The 25,911-nt window shown below is 40.4% G+C and overlaps 2 protein-coding genes across 3 annotated transcripts; both read left to right on the top strand.

The window, feature by feature from the left end:
- The first annotated feature begins 110 nt into the window (after positions 1–110).
- Positions 111–13,906, top strand: LOC116714950 (plastin-2-like). Of its 2 annotated transcripts, XM_032555769.1 has the most exons (16): positions 111–220; positions 4,178–4,244; positions 5,338–5,489; positions 6,806–6,935; positions 7,028–7,160; positions 7,255–7,336; positions 7,415–7,580; positions 7,678–7,817; positions 8,313–8,408; positions 10,097–10,283; positions 10,377–10,455; positions 10,531–10,651; positions 10,732–10,865; positions 11,131–11,254; positions 12,329–12,453; positions 12,594–13,906. In XM_032555769.1, the coding sequence occupies exons 2-16, from the start codon at positions 4,184–4,186 to the stop codon at positions 12,724–12,726; spliced, it is 1,863 nt and encodes a 620-aa protein (XP_032411660.1). In that variant the 5' UTR covers positions 111–220; positions 4,178–4,183; the 3' UTR covers positions 12,727–13,906. The 2 variants fall into 2 exon arrangements, with proteins under 2 accessions (XP_032411660.1, XP_032411661.1); XM_032555770.1 differs by lacking the exons at positions 111–220; positions 4,178–4,244 and having other exon boundaries at positions 5,361–5,493.
- A 1,586-nt stretch (positions 13,907–15,492) lies between these two features.
- cnga2a (cyclic nucleotide gated channel subunit alpha 2a) lies at positions 15,493–25,766 on the top strand. The gene is made up of 15 exons (XM_032555768.1): positions 15,493–15,664; positions 15,934–16,023; positions 17,267–17,368; positions 17,539–17,731; positions 17,819–17,931; positions 18,517–18,623; positions 18,768–19,255; positions 19,337–19,615; positions 20,063–20,161; positions 21,276–21,653; positions 21,794–22,888; positions 23,129–23,193; positions 24,004–24,123; positions 24,209–24,311; positions 24,555–25,766. Exons 2-11 carry the CDS (start codon positions 15,935–15,937, stop codon positions 21,977–21,979), a joined length of 2,034 nt encoding a protein of 677 aa, XP_032411659.1. The 5' UTR covers positions 15,493–15,664; position 15,934; the 3' UTR covers positions 21,980–22,888; positions 23,129–23,193; positions 24,004–24,123; positions 24,209–24,311; positions 24,555–25,766.
- Positions 25,767–25,911: the final 145 nt, after the last annotated feature.

Below are 25,911 nucleotides of genomic sequence, written 5' to 3'. Positions count from 1 at the left end.
TAGCATTCTCCCAGAAACCGTAATTTATTGATACCTTTGGGTGTGCGGTCTGTGGAGGCGGGATGTGCCCCGGAGGAGAAGGGGTGGCGCGGCGGAGGGCGGAGCGGCTCCGCTTACCGGGCGGTGTCAGCCGTGAAAACGGGACGGAGCGGCAGAGGCAGGCCGACAGAGGGTTCCGTTCCTCCGGGTGCTTCCACCGAACTGCTCCAGCGGACTTCAGGTAAGGACGTGATGTTTCTTAAGGGCGTTTGAATGTTATAGCCCACAGCTTTTATTACTGCGCCACATCTCTTTAAAACAACATTACTGCAGCTTGAAGTTTAAAATTATGTAACATTTTAACAATGTCACAAATGTAGTTTAGAATGATTTTTTTTTAAAAAAAGACTATTACGTGAACGTTCAGCATAAACACCCAACCGAAATGTTAATATTATGGTTTTATGTGATATGGTAGCGTCTCTCTTTCTGTAATTTTTGGTCCCAGCAGCAGCCATGACCCATAATCAAGAAAGTCATGAGCATCGCTGCTGCTGCTGCTGAGGCTGGATGGATGGATGGATGGATGATAATGTGCCAACAACATCTAGACTGACTCGGTGTTTCCTCTGGACACGCTGTTTTTAATTGTCCTGGTGACCATGTTGCCCTGGGTAACCTCAGTGGTGACCTTTTGTTATCGGTGGACCAGTGTGGTCAGACTCAGTCAGATAAATGAATCTCTTGCGGTACTGCTGTCACTGATGCCGGTGAAGTGAAAGACAATACCGCCTATAAACAGTGACATCTTGTGGCAGTAAAATGCACATCTTTTCCGAGTGCACCCATGAAACAAGTTTTCATGAACTCAATAATAATAATAATAATAATAATAATAATAATAATAATAATAATAATACATTTAATACCAGAGATGAACAAATCCATCAGAGAGGGATTGGAATAAGCAAAATAAGCAGATTTTCTCGTGCAAACATATTCACATTCACAATTCAAACACCAATTATTTAGCAATTTGTTTGAAAAGAAGGTTGGCAGAAGTGTAAACATATTTGTTCCTGCCAGCTTTCTTTTTCTTGTCTTACTTTGCATCATTCTTTATTTAAAGATTTCATTAAACTAAGAGCTCCTCATAATTTTTTTTTGTCTGTAAATGCAGCAACGATGCAGTCTGATGTGTGTTTATGGTCTCAATTAAAATCAAAGGAAATATGCTCTGATGATTAAATGAGAGGATTTTGTCATTTCCTCATCACTTCTTACTCTATCAAATAACATTCAATATTTATTTCTTCTTCTAGCCATGATCAAGCCGCTCAGTTTTTCCTTTGATTGGCTCTGTTTATTCCACTGCTCATTTTGGCTTGCTAAGGCAGTAGTTTGTAGCTGCCATGCAGGAGTAACATACTCACTGCTGTCTGTATGGTATTTGCGGTGGTAAAAATTCTCCGGTACCCATTATTCAAATAGTCTGGGAAACAGCATAACTGCGCTACACAACCCCCAGGGTTTCACAGTCCCATAATGCATTTGTCACAAGTGGTTTGCGAAATGATCCCATGCCTTTCACCACTGGCACGTTCGTCCATTATAATGCGCTCCTTTTTGACTATTCAACCATCAGGTTTGCATACTTCCCCTCAAACTGAAATCTCTCGTTTGTTTGTCGGGCTGTGGTTTCATTAAAGCATGCAAACGAGGACCTTGCAGATTTAGACGTGGACAGGTTGACTGCAGTTGACATGCTTTGGACTAAAACAGCAAAGAGACGTCACAACACAGCTCCCTTTTCTCCAAAAAGTCTTCACAGATCTGTTAAGAGCAGCTGGTTTAGGGGGTGGGGCCATTTTAGGTGACCACACCCACCTAAAATGGGTGACCACTCCCATTTTAGGTGGGCGTCCTTTGAGATTGATGGTGAAGCTTTGTGTTACAAAGCTAGCACACGTTCAAAACACACTGTCCGACAGTTCATGTATTAACCCATTTTTATACTAAAATAAAAATATTGGAGTTAAAATTTCATGTAATCATGAAAATGTAAATACATACACACAATAAACCCATCATTTGTGTACAGAACAACAACAAGATGAATGGCAAGAGAAATTGGTTGTCTTTGTATCTGTTAGCCATACACGTTAGATAAAGGAATAAAACATTGTAAGTTCATCTAACTTTAATGCCAGTGGTAAAGAAAACACCTTGAGGTGAGTTTGGCTCAATATGAGGTTAAAATTGAATATAAAGGAGGTCAGATGGTGATGATTGGAGGTCATAATTGTGACCCGCCCGCAGACATTATTGAAGGCTGTTGGTCATTTCACTCCTTCTCCATGTTGACCTCTGAATGTTTTGTAGTACAATTATTGAGTTTCACTTGGCGTCACAAATTTGACACCGTGTGAGAGGCTGACATTAGCTTCTGCTTATTTTACTTTTATTGCATGGCTGGGAATGCCCTGGGTAGAAATTTTCTATTTCTGAATGTTATGGTTTTGTGTCATGTTGGCATTTGTGTTGTTTTAAATGTTTTTGATGTGTTCTGTACAACACTTTGGTCCCTTTGGTAATTTAAAGTGCTTTATGAATAAAGTTAGATTGGACTGGATAGGAAATGGTGCTGTCCCCAACAAGTGTTTCATAACAGTGCATTACTGACAGACCATGTAATTTTATGATTCGGATCAAAGGAATCTACAATTAAGAAGTAGAGTGCACCGATTGCAGTTTTCTGGTTCGTCACTGATACCAATTTATTTGTCTAAAAAGCTGCAACGGTGTCGCTAAGTTGGCAATACAGGGGTGACTATTGAGGGCTAGTCTTTTAGTCAGCCATTTTCAGGCCTTTTGTGGAGGCAGATAAGATTGGTGGGTAGGATCGGTTTCTTATTTAAGTACCATCCAATATTAAGAAAGTCTGGGACAGTTTGTTGGTGTGTGCACAGTAAGAAGTCAGTTGGATTTCTTGGTTTGATATCATGTCTATCAGATTTGATAAAAGTCGACTGGTTTAAAAGATCTCAGTCAATTCACCCATTAATACTTACACATTCCTATCTCATCCCATACATAGGAAAGGAATAAACTTTGTACAAACTGAAGCACGGTTGGTAGAAAACTTTATGTTTGTTATGAAAACAAGCCGAATTGCAAAGGTTTGGTGGAAAGATGATAGGACGAAAGCCATCTAAACAAACATCAGAAATACAATTAACAGGCAGAGAAAGAGAAACAAAGTTCATGGATAGCGTTCAATTGAACTGAATTCAATCATCCAATGGTGACCTTTTAGCCAATTTGCAATGGTTTAAGGTCGTATAAAAATGTTTGTTAATGGCTGCACGTCAAAAACACAAAATCTTACCAACTACTTTTGGTTTAGTTTCTAGTGCAACTATCTTAGCATCCTTGACATAAGACAAAACTTATAAGATCCAAGAGCTTATTTTAAGTCACTAATTCCTTAATATTAAAGTACTGGTTCCACTGGATGATTATTTCACTCATAACTAGTACTTTTTCATCAATATTAAGGAATTATTGACTTAAACAAGCACCTATATCTTATTGTTATACTACTATAATAATAGTAACATTTCTTATTTTGAACAGTGACAAACTGTGTCTGTGAGATATTTTCTTTTGCTAACAGGCAGTGTTTGTTATCAGGGAAATCTCAGTCCATCTGCTCTCTGCAGCTAACAGCTCTCAAATCAAACACCAGCTAAATCAAATTCAGGACGGGGCCATCTCACTACCCTTCTGTTTCTGGAACTGGGCATCCACAGTAATTCTTTCTGGAGCATTGTCTAGGCTTTCATGCAATGTAATAAGATAGCTCTTAGCTCAGTAAGAGTGAATATCTTGCAGTAGTGGATGCATCAAAACAGCTCAGTCTACAATGATCAAATATCAATGAGATCAGATGGAGCTAATAAGTAACCTAGCAGAAGAACAATGATAGATAAACCCTAATATAAGCTATAATAATCCATTTCTGTAACTTCCATTGGAAAGCTTCTGATAAAGGCTGTATTAAAACAGTAGAATATCAGGGAATCAGTTCCGTCCGGCTTTGTCACAGATGAATTTGCGCCGCCATGAAGTGATGCACTAACAGGAAGAGAAGTCAGAGTGCGGCAGTCAGCTTCATGAACATCTGTCTCTCCCTCAGGTCAGCATGTCTGGGAAGGTGAGCGCCGAGCAGCTGGAGGAGATCAGGCAGTGCTTCCAGAAAGTCGGTGAGTTCTCGCTCAGATCCTGCAGATACGATGGCATTTATCGTATCGTTTATCATTTATCATGGGAAATTGTTTCTCACAATAAGAATTTATCGTTGTCATGATACATTTCAGTTATTGATGTTAAGTTAAAAAAATCAAAACAAAACTGACTATATGCTGTCTTTGCTACTTTCTCCACTGTTTGTTCCACAGAAGCATTAATTAATATCAGTAAATTTAAAAATATGACTAAATGTTGTTACTGTGCAGCTTAGTGATAAAAGTCACTTTTTAAAGTATGTTGCGTCCTGAAGAAGCCTAGTGTAAATGGAAATAATTTTTAAGAACATTATGTGTTTATGGCGCTATGAATGCTGTGCCATGCAGTTAAGAGTCATACAGTTACTTAAAAAAAGAGCAAGAAATAGTTTTTTTTAACAGAATCTTTATCGTTATTATAATAGTACCACAAAATATCACGATATGATCCTAAGTTCATATCGCCCAGCCCTACATCATCATGTTACAGAATCAATCGTTGATTTTACTCTGATAAAAATGGGTTGGAACCCTGAAATAATTTTCCACTTACTGGGACTTTCTAGCACATTTGTATTAAAAATCTCCCAGTACATTCAAGAGGTGAGGATGCAGTGTGGTCCAACAGGATTTCCAGAGGGAATCTGGAGGACAAAAAGGCATGAATATCTCAATCTTTAACTCATCTGATCACAGCACACAGTTCCAGTTAAAGTCTCGGTTGACTTCATACATTTCCAGTGGAAAGAAAAACCTCTTTCTTAGAGGACCGGTATGCATGTAAATACAGTGTAATGGTTGTCATAGAGATCTAGGTTTTACCTTCGTCATTGTGGGTAGTAGCAAGATAAGTACAAGATAATACCACTGGCCATTGGCTACAAGAATTTATCCTTTGGGTTTGTATGAAGTTGTAATCTACCGTTCGATGCTGACAACTTTATTGAGTTCTCATCTTTTGACAAACACATCGACTGCCGTCATTTTATCTAGAAGGTTCACAGCACTTGTTAGAAATAGAGAGCAGCTGCATTAAACCTCCGTTTCCTCCCCTGACCCCATCCCTGTCTAGATGCAGACCACAGCGGCTACATCTGCGCCTCAGAACTGGGCGACCTGTTCCGGGAGGTGGGCTGTCCGTTGCCTGGATACCAGATCCGGGAGCTGCTCCAGAAACTGGACCGGGACAAAGACAGCCGCATCAACTTTGAGGAGTTCACGGCTGTAGGTAACGCTAACTAACTAACCAACTAACTAACTAAACAACTAACTAACTAACTAACTCACTCACTCACTCACTCACTCACTCACTCACTCACTCACTCACTCACTCACTCACTCACTCACTCACTCACTCAACTTAGTGGTTTTATTCTCTTTAAATTTGATTGCTAATGGGCTGAAAATTCACCGGTTTTTCTCTTTTGTTGCCATATTTAATTTATTGTTAAATTTGTCATGGATGTAAAAGTTAATAAGTACTAAATGATGGCTTATCTACACTTCTCTTTTTATCATTCATATTCTATTTAATTACTATGAGTACCCATACTGAACTATTTATTATAAGCAAAGCTACGCCAGACCATCATACTACCACCACCATGTTTGAGCTTTGGTATGTCCTCTTTCTGAAACGCTGGATATGCTCTAAGCTAGGTGTAACGGGACACTCAGCTTCCAAAAAGTTTCAAATTTGTCTCGTCTGACCACTGAATATTTTAGTTGGGGATCATCAAGACGTTTTTATTTTTGGCAAATATAAAAACCCTTTGTGTTTTATTTTGGTTTTGCTCCAAAATCTTCCCACGGAGGTAGATTCTACAAAAATAATAAAATGGATGACCATCTATCCTTTTCTGCTTCTTAAATATAACTTGGATTAAATAATCATCTTCGACAGATTTTTACCTGGGTCTTGTTACATGACGCTTAGTTTTTTTTTTGCTTTTTTTAAGAGATGTATACAAATATCCTCACCATTGCCCTCCTACGCAATTCTGCTTGATTCTCGTCTCTCTTCAGTACACTGTCTCCAATTTCTCTCATTGAACTCAATTTCTCTGGTAGAATTTCAACTGGGCCCATCAGTGAGCAGAAGGAAACATGAATTATGTTATGCAACATTTTAGAGTTGTAGTAGAGCAAGAGGAAGATGTTGTGACCTTACTCCCTACGTGGTTGTTTACAGCACATGCGTTTTCTGGTAAGCTTGTGCGTTACAGACATCACGGCCAAACGTTAGTCACTGGGTAAGAGCCAATTGTCTCTTGCCTCCAGTAAGTAATCCTTTCTCAGTAGCTACAGGTCCAGACCCTCTGTACGAAGCAAAACTTAGAACAAAGCACTGGGTTTTTACCAAGCTAGAAAACAACTAATCTGGGTCAAACGTTGAAGATATAAGTAGGTGTTGTGAGTAGAGCTGGAAGGTGCTGTGTTATACCTGGTATTTTGTCACACTTACTGATGGATTGATATGTTGATGTACGTTTCTGCCCTCACTCTAACTTGCTGGACCCGACTTTCCCCTGACCTTTCAGATCTTCCTGGAGATGAAGGACGACAAACTGGCTCAGGGTTTCAGGAAGGCTCTCAGCAAGAAAGAGGGTGTCGTAGCCATCAAAGGCACCAGTGAGCTCTCCAGTGAGGGAACTACGCACTCCATCTCTGGTTAGTAGCTGCTTGAAACGATCTGAGCCTGTATCTCGTTAGGTTTGACAGTATTTCAGGTGATGTGACGTAGCACTTGACTTTCATTTCAGAGCAGGAGCGCTTCGCCTTCGCCAACTACATCAACTCATCTTTGGAGAAGGACCCGGACTGTAAGCATGTCTTGCCCATTGACCCTAACACCGGACATCTGTTTAAAGCTGTGGCAGACGGCGTTTTGCTTTGGTAAACCTTATCCATCACTTCCTTTTCCCCCTTATTGAACCTTCGTTTTCATATTCTAAACCCTGGTGTCGTTTCCTCTCATTTTTTGCCACAGTAAACTCATCAACTTGTCTGTTCCTGACACCATCGATGAGAGGACTATCAACAAAAAGAAACTCACAGCCTTCACCACACAGGTAAGACTCATACGGATGCATATTCACCCAAATCTGGTTGAGTAACGCAGTAAGTTCCCTCTGACTTTGGACCAACAGGAGAACCTGAACTTGGCTCTGAACTCAGCTTCAGCCATCGGCTGCCAAGTGGTCAACATCGGCGCTCAGGACCTAAAGGAGGGCAAGCCTCACCTGGTGCTCGGCCTCCTCTGGCAGATCATCAAGATAGGACTGTTTGCCGATATAAAACTGAGCCGCAACGAAGGTGCAGTACACTCAACTGCACCTACTGCGCTGGACTCTGTTGATACAAAGTTTTGTTTCCATGTCTTGTTCCGGTCTGAACATCTTTGCATTCGCAGCCCTGGCAGCGCTGCTGCAGGATGGGGAAAGTCTGGAGGAGCTGATGAAGCTCAGTCCTGAAGAACTGCTGCTGCGGTGGGCCAATTTCCACTTAAAGAATTCGGGCATGACCATATCGAACTTTTCTGGAGACATTAAGGTGAGGAGACGTCACAGTGGGGGCTGTGGTTATTTTATGTATCGACACTCATGTTGGGTTGGTAAAGGAATATGTAAAAGTTTTGCACCAATTTTCTACTTTCTGTGTTGGTCTTCTTAAAATAGAGTCTGTTTTAGCTGCACAGTTGGTAGAACTATCTGTGTTTCCATTCCAAATGTGTGAGGAAACTTTGTTGATATTCTGCTAATGTTGAAAAAACACAAGTTTCCATTAAGCAGATTTATTTTCATAATTCCAATTTGTGCAATTTTTTTGGTCACTGGAAATGCAGCTGCGGTTGCCTTGGTTAATTGCTCTCCAAATTGCCCCTAGGTATGGGTAGGTTGTTTGTTCTGTGTTTCTCTATGTTGCCATGTGATGGACTGGTGACCTGTCCTGGGTGTACCCCTTCTCTCACCCAATGGCTGCTGGATTCCAGTCTCCACAGGATATTCCCATGTTAACAATGTGAAACTCTGTGTGTTTTCTTTGCAGGACTCCAGGGCATATTTCCACCTGCTGCAGCAGATCGCTCCAGATGGCAGCAAAGAGGACGTTCCTCGGATTGAGATCGACATGACTGGTCTCTACGTGAGTCTGCAGCTTCAGCAGCCTGCTCTCATTTTCCTCGGGGCATCCACGCATCCTTAAAATGTCTTCAATTCGTGAAAAAAATAAGTTGGCCTTAAATACGTTCACCTTGATCTCACATTTTGTTGTAAGCCCTTGCGATTTATTTATAAGCATTTTTTGTACATTTCTTTTATGTTACAGGCCTTGAATTCCATTCATAATGGTCTTAAAAAATTTTTTAAAAGTCTTACATTTGTGTTGGTGAGCTCTACAGACACCCTGTTCCTTTACTTTAGTGATATCACAACATCAATCACCCTACACTGGTGAACACAACAGAAAATGGTGGTCACGTCACGGGAGTCAATCTTGAATCTATTTGCGGTTCAGACTAAACCCAGTTAAGGATGTTTATTGACGTGGCCGTTCAGGCCGCATGGAAGCTGTTTATCTTCTTCCTGCTTCCTGTGGGTTATTTTAAGCTCAGGATATCATTCCGACTGGAGCGCATGTTATACGCTGACTTTGTTTTTTTGAGTGGGATTTTAGTATCTTCTTCACCCTCAGGTTCCCACAGGAGACCTGGGAAACAATTTGAAAAAACAAAATTAAAATGGGGGGGATTTCAAACTTAATTCCACGAGGGCAGGAAAAAGGCAGAGTTTCCTTCATTTCAAATCAATCAGCATTTTGCTGACTTATTTTTTTCTTCCAATCTTTGCAGTCAGATTCAACAACAACTTAAAAGATCATTAGAGTCATCTTTCTTAAGTTATTTGTCATACATAAAGGATGTAATTCACACCCAATAAGATCAGGAAAAATGTTGATTGGCATGTTGGAAAGAAACATCTATACTTTTTGTAGTCATCAACAAACTTCTGGCATAATTCTTGTTTCTTTTTTCAACAGAAATATCAGAATTTATTTTAGCTTGTTAGTTTGCTAGCATTGACTTCACTTGTAGTTGTAGTTTGTACATTTTCACTTGGGTCAAACTTAAACAGATATAATATCACAGCTGTAGCCATGGGGGACTTTTGGCCCTTTTGAGCTAATAGCTAACCATCCTATTAGCTGAATAGGACGGTTAGCTATTCAGCCAACAACCTGCGATTAACTAAAATCCCAAAATACTTGAGCCTCTTTCTAGAAACATTTAGAACTGTCTATTTTAATCATTCATACACCAAATATACCCTCATATGCATCAATTTGCACAATGAAAACCGTCCTAGCACTACCGCAGGAGCTAACATTCACAGACTCGCTTATTTTCACTGTTAGGATACAGCCACTCAGTGCAAAGGAAATTAAATGGGCCTTCTACATTGACTGCGTTACCAACGACACCCAATAGCGTATCAAGAAGCATTGGTCCTAGGTATGCTAGCTTCCTAAGCTACATTTATTGTCAGTCCACCCCGAAAGAAATGGTTCAAATGTACCAATAAAAGGCCAAAATTTCTGACTGAAAATGATAATACATATAATTGCGCCGCAACAAGTATTTTTTTTCTTCTTGTGTCAATCTTAATAAATTGTCATAATTGTCACAATAAACGAACCTAAAACAAATGGAAATGTTGTTTTTTATCTTAAAACGTTCTTGATCTGTGTAGTGGTCATTTGTTCAGGGTTATTGATGAACCTGATGAATGTCAGGTTTCTTGCTCTCAAACCTGACATTGTGTTTGCGTCTCCAGGAGCAAGACCTAAAAAAGAGAGCCGAGTGTCTGCTGAAGCAGGCCGAGCGGCTGGGCTGCCGTCAGTTTGTGACTGCCACCGACATCGTGACAGGAAACGCCAAACTCAATCTGGCCTTCATGGCCACGCTCTTCAACAAGCACCCGGCGCTCACCAAACCCGAAAACCAGGAGTGGAATCTTGAGAGTAAAGCACGGATACGACTTTCTTGAAACTTTATTTTTCCCACCTGTGTCCAGATTTGCGTGGGCTTTATCATCCTCCTTGACTTTGTTTTAGGTGAGACGAGAGAGGAGAGAACCTTCAGGAACTGGATGAACTCGCTGGGAGTCAGTCCACACGTTCACTACATCTATGGGTCAGTGGCTCTCTTTCTGCCGCGGGGACGTTATTCTGTTCACTGGCTCATCGACGTGTTTGTGTTTGCATGCAGAGACCTGCAGGACGCCGTGGTGATTCTGCAGCTGTATGAAAAGATTAAAGTGAAGGTGGACTGGGACCACAGAGTCAACCTTCCTCCCTTCAAGGGAGTAGGAGGAGGTCACTTAAAGAAGGTCAGTTTGGAAACACAGAAAGACTTGAGACTGTGAATCGGAGTAGATCTGAATGTGTTTGCATCTTCCTCTTCCAACAGATTGAAAACTGCAACTACGCTGTGGAGCTGGGGAAGAACAAAGCCGGCTTTTCCCTGGTGGGAATCGGAGGTCAGGACCTGAACGAGGGGAACGAGACTCTCACCCTGGCCTTGGTGTGGCAGCTGATGAGGAGGTTATTTGACTTTTCACTTTCTGGCTCACAGAGTCAACGTCTGCTGAGGATGCTAGGTTGCTATGCAGTTCTGGAGAGGGAGGGGGTGCTGTTTGTCCAGCTTTGAGTCTGAGTAATTAGCATTTTCAGAGGCTTCCTCAACTCTGACAACATATGAACTTTATGGGAAATTTGAGTTTCACTTTGAATATGTGTCACTTTTATTTTTAAAACATTGCAATGTTGGTTATACTGAAGGCTAATAATAATGACCGACATGGTGCAGGTACACTTTAAACGTGCTGGAGGACCTCGGACATGGAGAAGTTGCTGGAGACGATTTGATCATCGCGTGGGTCAATAAGGCTCTGAAGGAAGCCGGCAAGAGTTCCTCCATCAAAAGCTTTAAGGCAAGTGACACAAACCCATACAGTCCCTTTCCCAGTTTTTTATTGGGATTTTATGTGAGAGATGAAACTTAAATAGGACATCAGTTCGAAGTGAAATCAAGAAAAAAAAGCACCAACCAGGGAAGCCTTGTGTCATTCTTTAGAAGTTGTATAATTATTAATTAGACTCAACCTGTGTCTAATTTCCTCAAAGGTTTGGTTCAAAGATCCATTGGCAGCGTTAGCATGTCCCAAAAGTTTGTCAAAAGTTTTTAGAGGGATTCAACAAGTGGTGGGCACCACTAACTAAAACGTTAGCTATGCTAACCCTGAAGCACGAGTCAAAACACTAGTTCCGCTAATGCTAAAGTGCTACCCCAACATAGGACTTAGTAGAAGCTAATGCCAAACATCATGTTGACTTCTATTTGGTGTACCAAATATCATGTTGGTACACCAACATGATATTGGTACATCAACATGGTATTTAGTAGACGCTAATGCTGAAGCGCTAAAACCAACCATGTTGATAGAATGTAAGGGGGCTTTCAAAACAATTCACATAATGAATTTTGGCATGTATTTGTTTAATTAGCACCTCTGTTTGCTCATTTCAGTGTTTTCTTTTGTATACTTCATATATTTGTTACTTGCCATTTGCTCAATAAAGTTTCTTGAAATAAATACAAAGTGAAGAGAGGAAACAGAACTGTCTTCTCCCACTTCAAAATAAGAGCATGAATATAAACATCTACCTGAAGAATTCTTAACAGTGGATAACCAAAGCGTCAACATACTGTAGATGTCAAACTTTATTCAACTGAAAGTTTACAAATCATACAAGTAAATTAATGCTTTCGTAGTTAAAATAAAAATAGAAAAACTAATTTAGAGGAAGCTAAGTGCGCTAAATACTTTCAAAGTTAGCAAAATCACTAAGTCGCTAAGCAAAAAATTTGCTCCGTTATTAGCGCAGTAGTGGATTAGCGGAAGTGTCAACAATAGTAAATAAGCAGCCGGATGTTCATGTATTAGGACGGCCTGAAGCTAATGTTAGAAGTTTTGCTAATTTGCTGTGTCTGTCTGTCTGTTTAGGACAAAGCCATTAGCACCAGCCTTCCAGTGCTGGACCTGATTGATGCCATTCAGCCGAAGAGCGTGAACTTTGACCTGGTGAAAAGAGACAATCTCTCAGATGAAGATAAACTGGACAATGCCAAGTAATCACCTCTAACAAACCTGAACATGCAGCGGGGCTAAGAAGCTTTGCTTTTCGCCTCGTCGGAGATTAACAAATAGTTACTTTTACTTAGCAAGATGTTACCATAGTAATCCTATGTTTAAACCTTTCTTGCCCCAGGTATGCCATCTCCATGGCGAGGAAGATCGGCGCTAAAGTCTACGCCCTGCCTGAGGACTTGGTAGAAGTCAACCCTAAAATGGTGATGACCATCTTTGCCTGCCTGATGGGGCGGGGCATGAAGAAGGCTTAAAGAGCAGCGCGTACACATCTACACACACATGCACACCCCCCACACACGCACACATACACAGGGACTGTCTTCACCTGCTGAAACATAAAGGCAGTGAACACGGTGTAGAAGTTTGTTCTGACTTTCTGTCTTTAAACAGAAAGAGGAAGCTAAAGCTAAAATGTCAAAGGTTCAAACATCATTCTTCCTGACTTTAGCATTTAGGTTTAAAATTAATTGTTCATTTCAGAGACCGCTCGCTCACATGTAGAGAAAAGTAGAAATAGTGTCTTTAAATCTGAAAGTTGCAACACATGGGGAACATCGGGGTGATTCTTTTTCCAGTTTCCGGTTGTGTGATGGGTTTTTTCTCCTCTCTCGTCTTATCTTTATATTTTCCGGGGTTTTTTCCATGATATCCTCCTGTGTCACGGCTTTCTCAGTTCTGCTGTGTGCCAGCCTGTTCACAGGATAAGCGTTTATCACAATTAAGCCATATTGCTCTTCACAGAATGCCTTTTATTGTGAAATTTGCAGTCTGACAGAAGCCTTGTTATGTCATAGATGGTCTGTAAGCTGAAAGTCATTTATTAGTAAACCTGATTTTACTGGGATAAGAGCTGGATGCAGCGATTCTGCATGATGACTGAAACTATCCAACAAAATCCATCCAAAAGTTTTACTTTATTGTGTATTTTAAAAGACAGGATGATCACATAAAAAAAAAAAATCAAGTTTGGGTATTTTCTGTTGACTTCTAAATAAAAAGAAAAATCTTGTTGATAACTGAAAAGTGTTGCACTTATAGCGAAAGATTATTTCATGCTGATTGATTTCTAAGTGATGCTGTTTTCATAGAATATTACAACAATACAGTTAATAAATAAGAGCTGCAGGTCAGTCTAAGCAGAATTTATTGTTCATTTTAAATCTGTGTTTATATTCTCACCCTTATTAACACACTGTAGCTGTAATATCGACAAGGGAAAATGATTCACAACCAAATTACGAACGAATGGTGAAACTCATCATGTTGTTACGTCTTCATACATTCCACTGCTGCTGTAGCTCCACTAATATTCACTAGTTTCCTGCCTTACACTCATTTCATTGTAATGTAAATTGCTTTCAAATACACTCTACTGAGAATGACTGTACAATCAGATCTCTTGTCTCAAATAAATACCTTTTTTTCATTTGTCTTCGCAGTCTGCTTTGCATTATTGTGGATAAATGTCCCACTAGAATATGTTATATGCCCAGTGCATACTAAAGCTGTTATTGTTTGTTTGAAAAATGACCACAATTCACTGCATTTATCAGGCACAGGTATCACATTTTTTCTCTATTCACTGTACATATTTGATAGGTTTCTACGCGTCCAGCATCAGTTTCAGCCATGTTGATTTGGTTTTTGTCCAGAACATGCAGATTGATGCCAAAATGTTACCATGTTCAGCTAATCAACAGATAGCATGAGACAAACTTCCACTGCTGTACTGATGATCTATACATCTTGATGAATTCTGATGGGTTTCCTTAGTAAACCTTTTAAGCCAATTTGAATAAATTGAACTTTACAGCACTGTTTGATAACCATGATCGAGTTGGACGTACAGTACAGACCAAAGGTTTGGACACAACTGTGTGTCCAAACCTTTGGTCTGTACTGTGTATGTATGATTGGATCAAAATAACTTTTATAATGAAGTACTTTGAGACGACGTGTTATGAACTGGCGCATAACAAATAAAATTAATTGAATTGAATTGAGTAGTCTTAGACCTGTATTAAAGGGGCGGTATTATCTGATTTCCAGGCAAAATATTCTAGGCAGTATGAACTCTAACCTTTTCATTTGATGTTGTTCTGCTCTAGAAAGCAGGATGTGTGACGTTTCCAGTCGCTGGTACCCACAGATCACCTCTTCCTTCCTTTTGGTCTATGCTTCTATTATTTACAACTAAACATAATCTGCTGAGCGTTACCTTTTGAACGGTCAAATTAACCCTTTAATGCACAGTGGTCAATACAGTGGACAGCTATCTAAAAGCCATTTTCTTGTTCTTCCTGTGGATTTTTATGCTATAAATGCACTCAGACCACTGAAGTGGACACTAATGCCTCGTAAAATACACCATCAACTACTGTCCATCAGCTGCAAATGCAAGAAATTATTTTTGTTAAATCCAATATGGCCGACAGACAAAAAAGCATGCCGACCGACCCTGTCCCTCCTTCTACTGCAGAAGACTCTTTCGGGTAAAAAAAAAAAAAGACATCAAATAACCCCTAAGGAACAATACTACTGATGTATTTTTCAAATAACAACTTTGTATTTGGAGAAAATTACAATTGATCACCTAAAAAATAAAAAAAAAAACATTTTTTTTTACAAAAATGTTTTCCTACCTTTTTTTTATGCCTTAAGAAAATTCTTTTTAAAAATTGGAAAAAAATCTTGACAGAAAGGATCATAATTCATGCATGAAAGGGTTAAAGGTAGAAAAATGTTTCTCTTCCACATGGAGCATAAATGATGTTTCCTGACAGAAATAATCAGATGTGGGCATCAAGACATTTGTCAGCTTCAGAAACCTCGTGGAGATAACACGAAGACACAATCGCAGCCCAGAGGCCACTTCAAACAGGGTCCTTGAATTCAGATGAGCTTGGTGGTTTAAAAGGAACACGCACATACACACACATATGTACAATTTACAATTTAAATTATGCTTTTTCAAGTGCACCATGTGATCATCCCTTTTATTGGTTACGTTTGCCCGCTTCATCCATTTCAGCCGTCCTCTGTGTATTCGTCTGTCCATTATGCCGACTGTAATGAGAGGCTTGAAAAAAGCTGCACACACAGAACCAGGTGGAAACAGATCAACTGAACATGAGGATTGATTTGGAGATTTGACCGCAGGAAACGTCTGGAGGACAGAGGATCGATCAGGTTAGTGAACTTGTGCCATGTTACTCTCTCTTCATTTCCTGCCCATCAGCTTGTTGCTAAGCCGTTTCTGTGGCGATGCCTGGTGCAGCATGACCTCATCATGACCTTCTTTTGCTGATTCCTGTATTTTTTATTTTTTTAAATTATTTTTTATGTGACTGTGAAGCTTGTTTTGAACATGTTCATATATGACCCAGTGTCTGTTTGGTGTCACCGTTCTAACACAACAGATAAAAGAGCAGAACCACGTTGTGTTTTTGTGTGAGCAGCATGACGGGTCCGCTGCACGATTCCCACAGGTTGTCTGTGAAAACATGGACGGAGGAGGATAGTGATCGTGCTGAGAGCACACTTAGCAGGTACACCCCCCCCCCCCCCCCCCCCCCCACACACACACACACACGGACTTTTAAAAGGATGTGTGCTTTTTATGTATTTTTTAAATAAGTGTGGCTTGGTGCTATGGTTAACTAAGCAGCCAAAATCACCTGCTGCTGCTTGAATTAAAGTGTAAGGATTTGAGTTCTTCTGTGTGTGTGTGGTTTTTTTTAGGATTCTGTGTCAGTTGAGTCTCTGTGTTGTCCCGTCTCCCCCTTGATTAATCCCAGCTGTGTCTAGTTCCCTTGATTACCCCCTGTGTATTTATACCCACCTGTGTTTCTTGTTCTCTGTCAGGTCCTTGTCTACTCTGTGTCTTCAAGTCGAGTCCAGTTACTACCAGTGTGAGTAGTAACTGGTAGTATTATTGAGACTTTCATCATTAAATCATCATTGCCTCCACTTTAACATGGGTCTACCGCTTTTCTCCTCACCATCTACACCCCACTTCATGACATAAAGTATAATTTTACTATTAATCAAAGTAATCTGAATTTACAAGTAGGGATGAACCAAAAAAAATTTAGGCTGATATCGATATCCGATATTAACGTTGCTCTTGTGGCCCATACCCAGTACTTACTGATATTGTATGTATAAGGGCTGAAACAACGGATCAGATTAATGGTAATGAATCAATCCTTGAAATAATCGTTAACTAATTTGGTAATCGATTAATCGCTAACTAGAGCGTACAGGCTCCAAAAAAAGGCCATTTGCTGAAAGAACAACTCACACTGGGCAGCAATTCAGTCAAAACTGTACAAAAAAAGAGAAAAAAATAAGTTCAAATCACTTTGAAGCTGCAGCAACTAATGGCAATGGAAAATTTTACAGTTAAAATAATTAGCCAATTAGAAACAAGAAACGGGCAGCGAGAGAGGCTGGACCTAAGTGCAACTGAGGACCCCAAGAGGCCGACAGATGAACTGCAAAAATAAAACAAGAAATGATGCAACTGAAAGCTGTTAGACATGGAGACGGGTCAATGTTTGAACCACAAAAAAAAAATCCATAAAAACGTTGAAATATCATTGCGGCCTCACAAGAACTTAATGCAGTTATGATAATTATAAAAAAGTAAATGGTCTGTTGTTATACAGATGAGCTCCAGTCATTTGGGAATGTGTGTTGAGTCAATGTTTCAGACATTGAAACATTGACTCGGGATAAGTCAATATCCTGTGAGTTATTCCAGTATTTTCTGTGTTTCTGGATGAATAGGGGACAGTCGATATGTGATGACACTTCTTCAGAGCTGCAGCGAATGGCCGCCATCGAAAGGAATTCCCAGAGTTCCTTTCGAGGCCGAGGGGCGCTGTCCAGGTACGACTAAAGGCTTTTAGTAGAATATCCATGAGTAGTGTTCACGTAAGCAGTAGGTACAGTCTTCAATCTATTTTCTATTTCAGAATCAATAGTCAACAGTCCAGACGTTGACTAATGTTGATCTGTAAAGACTACTTCAGAAGTATTCCTGTACTTTGTCTCTGTAGAATAGTGAGTATGGTGATGACTCTGAGGGAATGGGCCCAGAAGAGTCTGGCCGAGGGGACGGAGCGGCCCGACTCCTTTTTGGAGCGCTTCAGGGGCCCGGCCAACACGGACCTACAGGCCCCGCCCAGCAGGTTTAGCCACACCCACACTGGTTCCGAGACAGAGAATGAAGTCCGACGCTCCCGACGCACGTAAGACGCCAAACGACCGTCCAACTCAGCTTGCTCTCAACGTGCCGACCCTGATTTGATTCACTCTGCGTTTCTGACTCTTTCTGTCAGGAGGAGGAAGTGGAAGGTTGTGGTTTTATCGCCGTCTGATGATGCCTACTACAACTGGCTGATAGTGATTGGAGCGGCGGTGTTTTATAACTTCACCCTATTAGTTGTGAGGTAGGGAGCTGTTATTGCAATAAATATTAAAATAACTGCATTCCAATTGCGCAAATTAGAATTATTTAATGGAAACACGCCACTTTCTAGCGCAATGTTTTTGTGCTTCAACTTCAACCTTTTCGAAAATGTTTTATTGCGCAGCTACAACGGAAACACTTTTTTCTTGTCACGAGTAACCGGATGTTACTCCTGACCGAAAAGACGACGAAGAAGAAGACAGGAAGTGGTAGGAGGAGGGTGACGCAGCATGTTTTTTGAGTGTTTTTTTTTTTTTTTTTTTTTTTTTTACCCCTCCAGCGGGTCTTTTGTGGGCTCTAGTGTCCCTTAAATGATAGTGGGCTGACAGGAAACAGGGAAGGAGAGGGGGGAAGACATGCGGCAAATGTCCGGGAGTCGAACCCGCGACGGCCGCGTCGAGGACTCAAGGGCTCCAAATATGGGTCGCGCTAACCACTTCGCCACCATGGCACACCCATGAGTGTTCTTTTAATGACTTATTCAGGTGTGATTTTAATTGCGTTTTTGTGGGAGATCTTGTTGTTTTCAGTTATGTGTATTCACTCTATCCCTGTTTTACTGAAGGGCCTGTTTTGATGAGCTTCAGATGAAAAATGTTCAGGTGTGGTTAGTCCTGGACTACATCTGTGATGGAGTCTACATCCTGGATATTGCTGTCCGTCTCCACACAGGTACCCAGTTAGTAATCTGACAGAAGCAATAGTCTCTGTGTTGCTGTCAGAATAGAAATCCTTATTCAGTGATGTAGATTTTCATTTACATGGTTTGTTTGGTCCACATCCTTTCGCCTGGGCATTGTTTGTCTATATGTCAAGGTTTTCTAGATCAAGGCTTGTTGGTGAAGGACGTGCGTCGTCTGAGAGAAACCTACATCCGAACGCTACAGTGCACCCTGGACATCTGCTCCATCCTCCCCACGGACCTCCTGTACCTCATAGCCGGGATGAGCTACACGCCTCTTCTCCGGTTCAACCGTCTGCTGCGGCTGTCGCGGCTCTTCGAGTTCTTTGAACGAACAGAAACACGCACGAGTTATCCCAACGCATTCCGCATCTGCAAGCTAGTCCTGTATATCCTGGTCATCATCCACTGGAACGCCTGTGTGTACTACAGTTTCTCCAAAGTCCTGGGTCTGGGTTCCGACTCGTGGGTGTATCCCAATGCTTCCGACCCCGAGTTTGGCTCGCTCTCCAGAAGCTACATATACTGTCTGTACTGGTCCACTCTGACACTTACCACCATCGGCGAGACCCCTCCGCCTGTCAGAGACGAGGAGTACCTGTTCTTGATATTTGACTTTCTGGTAAGATCGTCATCCCCAAACATGCCGTCCATTGAGTGAACCTGTCCACTGAAGACCGGTCTGTTGGTGTTTCTGTCCCAGGTTGGCGTTCTGATTTTTGCCTCCATTGTTGGCAACGTTGGATCCATGATCTCCAACATGAATGCAACGCGAGCGGGCTTTCAAACCCGTGTGGACGCCCTCAAACATTACATGCACTTTAGGCATGTGAGCAAGGTCCTGGAGCAACGCGTCATTCGCTGGTTTGACTACCTCTGGACCAATCAGAAGACAGTTGACGAGCAAGAAGTGCTGAGGAGTTTGCCAAACAAACTGCGAGCAGAGATCGCTATTAATGTCCACCTGGACACACTGAAGAAGGTAAACTCCCCTAAACTCCTCTGACATCAGCTTATTCAAGTCTTCGATGCCTTATATTTGGGTAACTATCTACATATCATCATTTTGCTCTGTCTATAACAGAGCAAAATGTTATAGACAAAATGTTGCTCTGTCTAGTCGTCAAGGGCCGGTGTCCTTCAACTTTTAGATGACCTGTCTCCAATGGTAACTCATTATCAGAGCTCCGTAGCATTTGACTCCGTACTAGTGAAGCAGTTTTGCTACTAAATTTAAGTGTTTACGACAAGGGAGGCATCTACAAGTTGAAGGACTTTGGCTTTTGGCTGGAGTTTGAGTCCACTGATCTGGAATGTTCTTTAACGTTCATAAAAACGCTCATCAGTACCTGAATTGTGAATCCCATTTGTCCATAAACTGCCGTGTCTTAAATATTGTCTGTATCTGTGAATGTGTGCGTGGATCCAGGTGCGTATTTTCCAGGATTGCGAGGCCGGTCTCCTCGTAGAGTTGGTGTTAAAACTTCGGCCCCAGGTGTTCAGTCCTGGTGACTACATCTGCAGAAAGGTCTGTACTTCCTCTGAAGATGTTATCATTTGTTGGTCTTGGAAGAATTGCTAGTATCTGTTGAACTGTGATGGTTGACAGAATAGCCAAAACACACTAAAACAGTCCAGTTATTTTACAACATGGGTCTCTAATACCGCTGCTTTGTATCCTAAAGCGTTTTGCATTGCTAGCTCCTTCTCGTGAACAACATGTCTACTACATAAATAACAGAAAGAGAATTTTCTACCATATTTTCTGGACAATAAGTCACACTTTTCTTATAGCATCTTCAAATTACTACTCATAGCCTAGAAAATACGGCACATTGTTTTCTAGTGATGGACACAACACCATATCTATTTACAAAATGCTCCTGTAACATAGACAAGGGTAAATATTGGATTTATACAGTATGATAATACACTTAAATGTTTCAGATAATTATATAAATTTTAATATTAGATTATTTCAATTGTTAAGGAAGATAGTTAAGTCGAGTATATTTCTATAATACACTTCAGCGACAAGGCAGTTGAAAGTGCTTTAAATCATAAAAACATTGTACAATCATCAATTATAAAATAAGCAAAAAACATTATATTTTGTCAAACGGCATTATCAAATATGTTCATCAGTGTTCCTGTTACTGCTAATCAAATCACCTTTTATCAAATAGGCTTTCCAAACCCATCTGGCATGGTTTTAAATTTTTTTCATCTTTTTGTTTAGATGGAAAAATCAATTATTTTCCAATACATCTTTACGATAATACATTATTGTAGAGAAATAACACATTATTTTATAGATGTAAACCAACAGTATTTCATTTTTCTCTATTTGGTGCTGCGTGGTTATGATAGTGTGAGTTAGATTTCTGCCGCTGGGCGTTTTTACCTTCAAACTCAAAATGAGTTTCAAGATATGCGTTTCTTCTCATCAGACGTAAGTCTTAACGTTTATTTGCTCCAACTCAGCTATGTTTGCGTTGTGGCTAAAAATTATAGCTGGGGGTAGTTTGTCTCTTAATTATTAATGATTGTTTTCGCAGGTTTTTAAGCATATCTTCGTTCTTTTGCAACTTTAAAATAGCTTACGGAGGAACCTTTGTGAAATTGTCTCTGCTTTTTCCGAGGGCGATGTGGGCAAGGAGATGTACATCATCAAAGAGGGCCACCTGGCGGTGGTGGGGGACGACGGAGTCACCCAGTTCGCTGTGCTGACCGCAGGGAGCTGCTTCGGAGAAATCAGCATCCTGAACATCAGCGGCAGCAAGATGGGGAACAGGCGCACCGCTAACATAAGGAGCCTGGGCTACTCTGACCTCTTCTGCCTCTCCAAACAAGAGCTGATGGAGGCTCTGCAGGAGTTCCCCCACGCCAGGGCGCAGCTGGAGCAGAGGGGGCGGGACATCCTGCAGAAGGAGGGGCTTCTGGAGGAAGTAAACGTGTTGGCCGGAGAAGAGCTGGAGGAGAAGATGGAGAGGCTGGAAACCAGTCTGGACCGTCTGCAGGTCAGTGTAGCGGCTTTTTATGAAACTTTATCAGTTTTTTAAAATTTGATCTTTTTCTAATTTCCATGATGGTTTTTATTTTTATTAAAACAAAACTGACTCCTGAAAGCCTGTCAATAACTGTAACGAATTATTTTCAGACGTGTTTGGCGCGCCTGCAGAGTGAGTTCAACTCCTCCCAGCTCCGGCTGAAAAAGAGACTCACGGCCCTCGAGCGCAGCATCACCACGGCAACCACCGGCAGCGGCTTCCTGTCGGACGCCGACGGCAGCGAGAGCGTCTCCGGCTGCGACTTCGTACGAAGCGAAATCAACATCCGGCTCTGAATGGGGGCGTGTCGCGGTGGCGTAGTGGTTAGCGCGACCCATGTTTGGAGGCCTTGAGTCCTCGACGTGGCCGTCGCGGGTTCGACTCCCGGACCCAGCGATATTGGCCGCATGTTGTCCCTCCTCTCCTTCCACCTTTCCTGTCAGCCTACTTTCATATAAGGGACACTAGAGCCCACAAAAGAAAAACAAAAAAACATCCGGCTCTGAAGACTCACCTCACGCAGCTGTCGGCAAATATTGTTATTTTTTTTGGTTTGTTTTATTTTCAACAGTTCGATATGTAGACTCAAAATAAAGTAAATTCCAATACGGACCACAATTTTTGGATTTTTATTTGCTGAAGACAAACAGAAAAGCGCACAGTGTTTCATTTTACGCTTGTTTTTCTGTGCGACATAAAATACTTTGTAAAGTGGAAGGATTGTTGGGTATAAAAACGTTTTTTTTTTCTAAACTAACTTCTACTCTTCCGGATTAAACCATCTTGCAGATAAAATTACAAATGTAAACTAACATGCAGCATAAATAAATCTTTATAATGAATTGAGTAGAAATAAAATCCCATCATGCTTTTAGTTAGAACTACGAATAAATACTTTAGTTAATAGGGATCTTTTTTTGTTTGATCTTGTTTTACTCTTTTGTATTTGTCCTAATGACGACGTTATTGCCTTAAGAATCCCACATAAACCTTGTATATAATTTAAGATCATAACTTAATATGTTTCAGCATGAAGGCTGTGTGAAAGTGTTCGTTAAGGACACTGACACCTGTGTAATGTGGTAACTCTGTAACCTGGAGTCAATGTTAGCAAGCAAGTGGCTTCTGATCAAAGTCCAACAGCACAAGTCTGCAAGGTAAGAGGAAGTGACTTCAGCAGACAGAGAACTCTCCAGGTTGAAAAGGTAAAATAATTCATTTGCTGTTTGTTCAACTCAGTTTTTCAACCTGCTTCCAATCCAACATGCTGCTGTTCTGTGCAGTGAAGCTTGTTTTCTCGCTAGCTGACGCATTCTGCAGAGAAAAGCTTCAGTTTGGATCACCTAGTTTGGCCTCATGTACACACACATGCAGGTAGATTTCCTCCGTGCTTTGAAATAATTTTCCACTCCATTTTCTGTTTGTTTGTGGGGTTTTTTTTTTAGCAATGCAGTTAATATCTCTGGTGCTGGGTGTGATGCTGGTGTCTGCGGTGTCTGCTGCAAGCCAGGTAAGAGTTTATCTTTGTGTGTGCATTCATTTTCTTTTCATTTGCATCAGTAAAATCATCAACTATGAGCAGACACATTCAAACGTGGGCAGAGTAGAGAGAAATTGTACTCAAGTAAGTGTTTCACATGATTGTGAAATCTAATGAAAATGATTCACGATTTTCAGCTTATTTTTAACTAATAAAAATCTGAAAACATTACAAGCTGGGCTAAATGTTAGAAAGAGTTTACAGGGGCAGTAGCCCAGGGCACCAATTATTGGGAGGCAGGCCACAAAATATTTTTTTATATACAGTATATATACAGTACAGACCAAAAGTTTGGACACACAGTTGTGTCCAAACTTTTGGTCTGTACTGTATATATATATATTTATATATATATATATATATATATATAGATAGATATATTTTTATATGGATGCATGTTTTGAAAACATTGCACTTTATTTTAGAGTTACAGGTCCACATCAGGTGAGTTGCAATAATATTCTGGGATTTTTAAGAATATAAACAACACTCAAGTATTTCAAAAGTTATTTAGTGATTTTTGTTGGGGGGGGGGGGGTTGGGTAACAACGTGAAGCTATTGGGACGTATTAAACTCACCATAATCAGTTGGTATAATCAACTCAGACCCGGTTTATTTATCGAACTACCTATTAATGTATTGTAAATTGCATTAGGGAAGTAAAGTTTCTTTAGAGGATAGGGCACCAAGACGGTTTCCAGCCCATGGGCCTACATGGTTGTAAATCCGGCCCTGCATATGTTTGTAATCAACACTGTATTCATCCATCTATGTTGCAGCCTGGTTTCTTAGAGTCCATCATGCTGTCCATCCAGCAGCGTCCCTGGCTCATGGGTGTCTACGTCTTCGTCGTTGGACTTCCCCTCGTTCTCTTCGTCAGCTTCATGTGGCCTGACAAGGTACGTTATGACTACATTGTTGATATTCTCTGGGTAAGTAGCACAGCTGCAAACCTTGGAACTGTGTGTCGTGTTTTAAACGTAGAGGTTCGGCCCACCCGACCAACCGTATTACTACAAGAAAACGGATGATGCCCAACCAGACGACCCTGAGGTCTCCCCGCGGAGGAAATCGGCAAAAACCAAAAGTAACAAAGTCTCTCAGAATTTTTTTTTAAAATCACGTTTGTCATAGTTTCCAAACTGAAGCAAATTGATAATTATTAGCTTTTATGAAGGTGTAGTTATTTATGATTATTTTAGCTGAACATACATTCACCGCCTGAGAAAACAAACATTTTGTGTGTGTGTGTGTGTGTGTGTGTGTGTGTGTGCGTGTGTGTGCGTGGGGGTGTGTGTGTGTGTGTGTGTGTGTGTCTGTGTTTGCGTAGGATCGCAGATCAGTGAACAGAGCTCCGCAGAGGAAACATCAACTCACAAGAGATTGCTGAGCAAACAGTAATGCTCTCAGTGTGACTAACCTTACTGTTATTGTAAAACTACTGCTGGGGCTGGAGCGGCGCTGTCAGGACTCAGTCTTGTATAACTTAAGCTTCTGACTGTAATGAGGACAAATTAGAAGCTGCTCTGAACCTCACATACGTGAATAGATCTGCAGCTTACATTTCTTTTAGTAATCGATTAAACTGTCGATTTTTCTGACAATTAGTTGGTTATTCTGACGATTAATCGCATAAATAAAATTGCACATTTTGCTGATTTTTCTCTTCTTTTTTTTTTTTTTTACACAATATTAGGAATACATGAAAAATGCAAACATTGCAATTCCTTTTTCTAAATAAGAAAATAAATCTTTCATTGCCTAAAATGCAACAGCGGCTTTACTTTTTACTACAAATGATCATTTGTAGTAAAAAAAAAAAAAACATCAACATGTGAGAAGCTCAGCCCTTTCTGCTCAACTTAACATCAATAGAGAATTAAGCTAATCTGTTGACTGTTTTAGGCTAACGGAGTAAAAACTGAACAGCAAAAGGAGCTGATTGTTTATTTTAACAGTTTTGAGTCAGTTACTACCCTGAGTGTGTTGTTCTTTCAGCAAATGGCCTTTTATTGAGATTGTATTTAGTTAGTACGTAGTTAGCGATTAATCGATGACTCGACTTGTTGATGATTATTTCAATAATCGATTAATCACAATTAATCTGATTAATCGTTTCAGCCCTAGACGTGACTACGACGTATGCTGTCTGATTGCTAAATCTGAATAATATCCAGCATGCTGTTTATCCTCATTAAAATGTAAATGAAAACACATAAATGTGAGATTTCAAAGTTAATTATAGATTTACATATTTTATTTTATGTAAACATCTCATTTCCTGTCAGAAACATATGTGTTGGTTGGGTAAAAATATCATTTTTATACTTTATAAATTAATATTTCCTAGGTTAATTGCAGTTTTTCAACCACACATTTAGATTCACCAGTCTAAATTCACCTTCAGCATCCATTACAACGTTTCAGTTTATGGTAATATTCTTCATTAATCACAAGACAAGATGCTTTCTGTATCAGATACTAAGTTCTATTTTTCTAATACTTGTTTCATGCAATAAAATGCTAATTATTTTCAAAATCATTCATTGTTTTTTCTGTATTTTTTCATTTTTTATTAACATTCTCTCTTTTTGCCTCTCACCGTTCAGATGCTGCTATGATAATAAAAAAACCTTTCCATTTGATACAATCAGCAGTGTATTAAATACTTAATTTCCGCACTGTAT

This window comes from Xiphophorus hellerii, chromosome 23 (assembly GCF_003331165.1).
Source record: "Xiphophorus hellerii strain 12219 chromosome 23, Xiphophorus_hellerii-4.1, whole genome shotgun sequence".
Taxonomy (NCBI): domain Eukaryota; kingdom Metazoa; phylum Chordata; class Actinopteri; order Cyprinodontiformes; family Poeciliidae; genus Xiphophorus; species Xiphophorus hellerii.
Note: the sequence above shows the minus strand (reverse complement) of the source record. Positions and strands in the feature narration are given on the sequence as shown.